The following is an 8,491-nucleotide window of genomic DNA, read 5'->3' as shown; positions in this document are numbered from 1 at the left end:
TTTTTTTTTTTTTTTTTTTTTTTTTGTAAGTATAAATTTAGACTAACTTGTAATATTAAAGTATATTATATTAATTTTGTAAGAAATTAATAGTTTTATTCAGTAAGAATCCATTAAAATTAGGGCTGCACGATAAATCGCATGTGAAAGCCCGCAGGTGATGGAGATTTACCGCTGATTACAGAACCGGCTTTCTGACAAGATGCGCATTAAATATCGCATGCGATTTATCGTGCAGCCCTGATTAAAATCATCAAAATTAACAGCAAAGACATTTATAAAGCTATAAATGATTTCTATTTCACATAAATGCTGTTGTTTTTATCTTTTTATTCGTGACAGACTCCTGAAAAAAAAAGGGTTTTGCAGTTTCCACCTAAAAAAAACAACAGTACTAGATGATGGAAATGTACTAGTTTTCTCTCTCTCAAGAGAATTCCCAATTTTCATGTCAAGCGTGGTTCTATAAGGCACACAAAAGTGAATAGAAAGTGAAACTACATATTGTAGTACGTGTTGGAAAGATAAATGGCTCCGCTTATGTCTGTATTTGTTGGGGCTTGTTAAATGAAAATTTGCATGCTCAACAGTCTTTTTGTGATGTACAGTATACGGCACATTGTGTTCTCTCACTCGCTGACCCCTTACTCTCTCTTTATTTCTCACCAATCTCAATCTCTCTTACTTTCGTGTTACTTCCACTTTTCTTTCATTGCTCTAACCTCTCTTTTCTCTCGCTCGCTCTCAGGGGACACCCATTGTCGCACAATATAATTGAATCCCTTTTTCGTTCCATTTTCTCTCATTTTCATTTTCGCAGACCTCCTTACACCTTCCAGCATCAACCCACATCTTCAGTATATGACCTCTGAACACAACTTCTAAGCCTTCTCGCTTTTAATTATCTCTAATTAGTAATTACATTTTTCAGTCCTTGTAAAGAGCCGTTTAAGACTGTATTAATTGATAATAATTTATTTTAGAGATTTTTGAAATGCAAGCTGCCAAGATGTTTTCAGGCACACACAGCCAAACCAAAGAACAATTCCCCAAAATCCTTAGAAATCCCTTTTAGAGTAATTTCAACCACAAGCACCTGATAGATGACTGATAGATTCCACATGAATCTCTCTCAGAAGAGCTGTTTGGCTTGTTTGCAAATCACCAGGTGCTCAAATTTTTGACATTATAATGTGTTTGAACTGTTAAGCAGACCTAAATCTACTGGCTTTCTCGAAACGCATTAGAAATAGTTGGCACAGTGTGTTGTTGTTTAACCTGTTCAGACATTTTTTTTTATTGGTCCACCTCTTTAAATGCTGCAATGAAGCCTGAATATAAATATAAGTGTGTTCATTTGTCAAGCCTGCCTAAAGATGAACTGTCTTTTGAGCATTTTCTGAATCTCTTATGTTAACATTGTCCTCAATAGGTGATATGCATTGAGGATGAGTGCTGTCGGGGAAAACTCGTCGGACCCTGCCAGGTCAGAGGCTCAAAAGCGCAAGGAATGCCCTTCAGACCTCCTGGGCCCAAGGTACTTCACCTAGACACGGCACGCAAACCAGTAGACAAATGAACAGCAGGTTACGGTGAACTCTGAAACTGCAGTTTGTATGTGTAGCAGAGTGAATTTCTCAGTGTCTACGCTATGAACCGCTGAACTGCAATAATCTTGAGCAGGCCTCCCACCAGTGGAGCTCAGCCTAGATAATACACATTTCTATATAAAGCCCTTTTCCACTGAGTCAGGAAACATCAGTCTGTATAATTCATTCATAGGAAGGAGCATGCCTATGCATGCCTTCTTTATTGACGAAATTTTCTGTGCAAACTACTGAAGATGCAGAGCAGCAAATTGAAAATACAACCTGTTTAGGGCTGCACAGAAGCTCTGGGAAGTTTTGTCTATTTCTGTGTCTTGCTTTTGCTGTTGAGGATTGTTTAGATTTTTTTAGGTATTTGTTTGATCCTAATGTCATAAAGCATCATGTTTCAGGAATTTGCAAAATTGCATATCATCAGAATTGACTAGTCATTGGGTTGTGTGAAGACTGTTAACATAGACAAACTTGAAACGGCATCTTAAATGCAATTTATCATCCAAAGACACCCCATAAGCATGTGTACAACATTTAAAAATATCATAGACTGAATAAAAGAATGTGCAGTCCTCCTGAATTTTCAACAAATAATGAAACTAAATGTCTGTAACATTTTTTTTTTGCAGAAAAGTAAAAAAAAAAAAACAGTCGTTTTCTCAGTTATTGTTAAAGTTGCAAATTTGTTACAAAAATGCTAATGTTGCGATGGTATATCCTAAAAGAAAAATATGCTTATTAAATTTTTTCTTTTTCTCTGCATCTTTGCCAAAATAATAGATAAGTACAAGCTGAAACTAACAAACTGAGGAGGCCATGATATTTTTCACTTAAGCAGTACACATGAAGCATGTACTGGGTCTGACTGACAAGTTTTAGTCTTAATCATTTTTTGTTTCTCTTCACAGTCCCAAACGAAGCACTGAGAAACGTAACCGGGAACATGAAAATAAATACATAGAAGAGCTCGCAGAGCTGATTTTCGCAAACTTCAATGATATCGACAACTTCAATGTCAAGCCTGACAAATGTGCAATCCTAAAGGAGACCGTCAAACAGATTCGTCAAATTAAAGAGCAAGGTAAGAAAACCAATTAATTCTTCTTTGAACTTACATTATTACCTGTCTTACCTATAAATCTTCAATTAAAATACAAAAAAAGCTCCCTAAGTATTAACTCTCAGGCTTGAAAACAACCTGCACATAGTGTTACATTCACTGAGCATTAGCATAGTCAGACCTTTGCGTTAGGCTAGAAATTATTAGTAGCTAACACAAGACACATGTAGGCTTTTTCAGGTTGTTTAGCAAAATATATGGCCTGTCTAGAGATCTTGAGAAAGAACTTTGTCAAATCAGCCATCGATTCCAGATTGGCTTTAAGCAGGAGCCTACGTGGATTAGCATCATGCTAACTGCAAACATGCACTGATGTGAAACACGTGCTATGTGGCTTTCATTTCTCACTGCATTAAGAAAAAATACAGAAACCAAACACAAGATTTAATTAGAAGTCACAGCTTCATTACTTTTCTACATATGTGTTTTATTTTAAAGTTGTCTCGAGTTATCAGGGATGTTTGATTCAGGAGTCATTTGTGTTTCTTTGTTGCTAAAATTATGCGCAAGTTTTGGATCCAGGTGCAGTGCTTGTTAAAATGTTATGATTTTAGTTACTTGAAAAGTTATGCGGATAAATTTTATCATAACTTCTGAGAAGAAGCTTAACTGAACCTCTAAGAGTCCCTCCCCTATTGATGGATATCATATATCTCATCCTTGCTCTTCCTGCGATGAGAAATTTCTTGAATAAACTTCTTGGAAATTTTCATTATGGCACAATCATTAATATAGACTGATACAGATTTAAATAAATCATAAGATTGGCTTACTCCTGCAGTGTTTTTCTGCCCAAATTAACATCTGTGTTGTTTTGAACCGTTGAGACTTGGTGCTGTTTTGACGTGTGTGTCTGCATTGATTCAGACTGGGCTGTGATGGAGATTATTTGTGATGTACTGAGCTCTGGGTTATGTAATTCTGAGCAATGTGATGCAAAGCTAACGGAGCGATGGTCGCCATCTGCTGCGTCGTCCCTTACCCCTCCTTCACCTCCCCTCCGCTACGCTCGATGCCACACGGCCACAGCTTCACACACTGCTCTAACTGTGCTGGTACAGTCTCAAACTACCTCCAAAGACACAAATGGGCCTGTTTTGCCTGTAAACAAGGCCTCAAGTATAGAGCGCAGCAGTCAGCTTTCCTTGTAAAGGAAGCACAACATTGTTGACACTCACAGGAAGCCCTTTAAAGCAGAAGCTGCTTTCTGCTAAAAATACCGTTTTAAAGGCTCACAGTTCTGTTCCTCACATTTTATTCAGACCCATACCAACAAATGTCTCTTTGGAGAGATTTTTTTTTTACTTCGTTCCTGTGGTTAAATATGAAACATTTAAAAAGTCACTGTCATTGAGGTAGTTTAGGGATTTTAGTGTGTGCTGGGAAAAATATAATGATAAGTGTAATTTAAGTCACATAAGGAATTTCATGAATTATTGTTTACTGCTTGTTAAACTGATGATGAATGCTAGCATTTATAGGGATAGTTCACCAAAAAATGTTACCATCATTTTCCTAACTCCAAACCTGTGTGACTTTTTCTTACACAAATTGAGATGTTAGGTCAAATATTAAGAATTGACATCCTCAAAATGTGCTCACATTAGTGGAATTTGGTGAAATTTCGCAGACAAAAATTGCCCGTTGTCAGTAGTGTAGCGACCAACTTGAATCCATGTTAAATCTGTGTGGGGAAAAATTTTCACGCTCATGCAAATTTCCAGATTATGTGGATTCCTATTGAAATGACAGGATTCCGATTGCGAAACTTCGCTGAACAACAGCACATTTTTTCCACACAGTGAAAGTAAATGGTCAACTAAACTGTCAGTCTACCTAAAATCTCCCTTTTTTTTTTAATGTGAACGGCCCCTTTAAAACAGTGTTTACATTTTGAAAAAGTGTAGTGATTATTGCCAGGGTGTTGCTAAAGTGCTATGAGTAACCGCATTACTACGCGGTTGCTAGGGTGCTGTGGGTGGTTGCTCAGATTCCTAAGAGTCCACCTCCAAATCTCTAGATTCCTTTCCATAGATATGACTCGGATCCTTCCTTCAATGTGAGAATATTATATTGTCCATCAGGTGAATATCGAAAATCCAATTGCCTAGCAAAATATTAGCGCACCTTTCCTCAGTAAGTTGTGATTTGAGGTATAATTCACAATACAAATGGTGCAATATAAGTATGAGCAATAATAATAGTGATGCTATTATGCTAGCTATGCTAGCAAGCATGACTAATAAATTGCAGCAGTGAACAGTTTCCTTCCTCTTTGCATAGGAAACACAATATGTTGGACATTTATCTGTAAAGGGTGTTTATAGTCTGTAGTTCATCTGCTACACATTTAAACCCCAAACTGGAGTTTGAAAACTGGATTATGTTTAATTACACGTTTAATTTATTCATTAGTGAGTCAGCGCTTATAAATTTAGAGACTGAACAACACCCAGTAGATGACGAGATATGGAATTCTCCCATGGAGAGTCATGACCTAGTACCTATGATCAGACTGTGCACTGATTGGTCGAGAGCAGAGTCATGGGTGGGGTTTTGAATTGTGACTGATAGGGCAGATCCTAAAGGCTTCAAGAAACTCCATTTGCTTTTGAAGTAAATGATATGGCCTGATTCACATCCTTTCTGGAGATAACACAGCCTTTTCTTTCTGTTTGATGGGGATTGGCTAATGAAAAGGAAACCGTTTTAGCGCCGAGTTTGAAATGAAAGAGGGAATGAGTTATCACCGGACCACTGGTGCAGCTGTGCTGGTTTACCATTCCCTGCTGGGCACCGCAAAGACCTGCTGACACAAAACACGCTCACATCCACTCATCATCAGAAGTGTACGCATGCGTATGTCTCCCAGACACACACGCACATATACGGGAAGAGCAGCGTTTGGAGCATCCCAGAACGGTCTGAGGGGGAGGCTGATGGATGGCCCTCTCTCTTTGCCATATGGCTACCCATCATGCCAGCACAGTTTGCCTCTCTATCGTGTCCTCTGCGAGCCCACTGCAATCCCGACTACTCTCTTTAATGGATGTGAACAGACAGGAAGTTAGTTTGGTCTAGGGAATTGTGGGTAGGCCTGTCGCAATAATCAATATATCGACTTATCGTGCAATATATGTACATGACCTCAATCATTTTTGGTGATGCAATATATCGCCCATTATATTTACTTAAAATGAATGTCACCATGTTTTGTACATTCCACTTGCGCCTGTGTCTTTTGCAGCTTCTCGTACATAATGTGGTGTAGTCATGAGGTGCTAGCTCAAATTTAAAAAATGCTTCTACAAACAAAGTTTCGTCTGCAGATATGGGCTTGTTTAGGGATCTGTGCCTTTTTGCATACGGACATCTGACTGCTAAGTAGTAGGGATTGTGTTTTTCAGCAATAGTGTGCACCCTTAATTTACAGAGAAAAGAAGGTCAGGGAAAAAATCTGTCGATGGAAAAATCTCCACACAAGTTCTTTGTGCATTTTTCTTTTTTCTACTTGTTACTTTGCACTTTTTGTCAGAAAATGTTTATTTACTATTTATTCAGGTTTTGTAAAATAGTTGGTGCTAGTTCAAATTTAAAAAATGCCTCTACAAAAAAAAAGTTTCATCTGCAGATATGGTCTTGTTTGGGATCTGTGCCTTTGTGCATATGGACATCTGACTGCTGAGTAGTGATTGTGTTTTTCAGCAATAGTGTGCACCCTTAATTTACAGAGAAAAGAAGGTCAGGGGAAAATCTGTAGATGGAAAAATCTCCAGACAAGTTCTTTGTGCATATTTCTTTTTTTCTACTTGTTACTTTGCACTTTTTGTTAGAAAATGTTTATTTACTATTTATTGAGGTTTTTTAAGGTATCTAATATTTTGATACTTAATTTCCATGATCTAAATATTCTTAAAAATTAAAAGTTTGTTGTAATTTGGAAGTGTGTAGGCCTTCTTGCATTATTATGCTGTTACATTACGATTATATATTCAGTGACTAAAATGGTCTTTAAGATGACAATAATATCGCTTATCGCAATTATTTCTGGGGCAATATATCACACAACAAGAAGTTGTTATCGTGACAGGCCTAATTGTGGGATTAAGGATGTTACTGATGGCAGAAATTGTTAGTGTTATTTTAGTATTGTTTATATGCTAATACATGGTTGTGAATTTGCTCTTATTTTTATATTAACTTATTTCAGTTTAATTTTGGTTGAAGTTTCATTTATTTGTGGTTTTGTCATCTTTATTTTTTTTTGTCCCCGGTTTCACAGACAAGGCTTAAGCCTAGTCCTAGACTAAAATGCAAGTCTGAGCTGTTTCAAATGAAAGAAACTTGCACTGACTGATCTTAAAATATATCAATGCCTTTGTTTTGTCTCAAAAAGCACACCAGTAATGTTTTTTTCTAAGGCACGTTTATAAAAATTACTTAAATGTCCTAATTAAACTATGGCCTAATCCTGGCTTAGGCTAAACCCTGTCTATGAAACCAGGCCTTGATGTTTCTATTTTACTTCAATTTTATTTCAGTTTGTTTTAGTAATTTTAGTACTTAAACTTATTTTTATTTTACTTAGTTGCAAAGGCAAAATGTATTTTTAAGTTTGTCATCTATTATTTATATTTCATTTTATCTTTATTTCAATTACTATAAACGTTTTTTTGTTATAGTTATAGGTTTTTTTTTTTTTTTTTTTTTTTAAGTAACACTTCAGAAAATGCTTTATTACATCTCACATCCTTCATAAATAGTGTAATTTAGAGTTTAGCCACTTTCCCCGCATTATTTACATCTCTGGATCATATATCACCCCAAAAAGAGCAAATTAATATAATAATTACAATATTTCAGATTTTTTCTTTACATAGTGACTTAATTTAATAATTAAAATAACAATGAAAAAATGTTTTAATGACAATGAAACAAATGTTTTTTTTTTTTACAATAACAATACAAAAAGAATGTGTGCTTACTTGTCATGAAAACAGTTTACTTTCATTTTTAGCATAATTTAGTAATTAAAACATTGCAAAAAATATTTTACCCTAAAAATAGTAAAATAATAATATTGCATAAATTATTAGAGACCGACCAATATATCGATTTACCGATATTTTTCCTGATATTTAAGCATTTTACAATAATCGGATATCGGTTTTGTAATATCGGATTCACCGATAAACACCGCCATCTTGTGGATGTTTTGAGAATCGTGCCCAGGATCACCATTGCAGCGCATCTGAGGGGAAACAAGACAACAACAACGGCGTGCACGGGTACTTGATTTACTGTAGTTAGTAAACTTTATTTAACATAAGTCATTAATGCACAAATGAGATGTATTACATAAATGCCTGATATGCAGTTTATGCAGCTTGGCTCGAAGAAATAGAGACGAACTCACGGAGTCACGCAAGATAATCCGTCAAGTCCTGTCCCAATAAAGACGTAACTTTGCATGAATTAAATAATATGCAGCCATGAATAGACACATGTTGGAAATAAAAACGCTAAATTTAATTCTCTGTCTGTTGTCTATGCTCATCATTAGTCTCGTGAAGCCGCTTTCATATTGCTGTTCACTCACCGGGTTGATGCTCCGGAAATGCTCCAGCACGGCCACAGCATGTAACTTTTAACAAGATTCACTTGTTTAAAACACCCCAAATTGTATTAACATTTACTATATAACCATTATTTCGTTAATAAACATCTAAATAGATACAACTCTATGGAAATTAATTATTTATTATCTCCA

The 8,491-nt window shown here is 36.0% G+C and overlaps 1 protein-coding gene across 1 annotated transcript in view; it reads left to right on the top strand.

Annotated features, from left to right (window-relative positions):
• The window catches only part of LOC107657794 (nuclear receptor coactivator 2-like), a 132,989-nt gene that overhangs the window by 69,111 nt on the left and 55,387 nt on the right, over positions 1–8,491 (top strand). Inside the window, exons 3-4 of the mRNA XM_016446038.1 lie at positions 1,433–1,537; positions 2,510–2,682. Of these exons, the coding sequence (XP_016301524.1) occupies positions 1,449–1,537; positions 2,510–2,682 (262 nt within the window). The 5' untranslated portion in view covers positions 1,433–1,448. The remainder of the gene's footprint in view (positions 1–1,432; positions 1,538–2,509; positions 2,683–8,491) is intronic.

This window comes from Sinocyclocheilus anshuiensis, unplaced genomic scaffold (assembly GCF_001515605.1).
Source record: "Sinocyclocheilus anshuiensis isolate Anshui unplaced genomic scaffold, SAMN03320099.WGS_v1.1 scaffold7, whole genome shotgun sequence".
Taxonomy (NCBI): domain Eukaryota; kingdom Metazoa; phylum Chordata; class Actinopteri; order Cypriniformes; family Cyprinidae; genus Sinocyclocheilus; species Sinocyclocheilus anshuiensis.
Note: the sequence above shows the minus strand (reverse complement) of the source record. Positions and strands in the feature narration are given on the sequence as shown.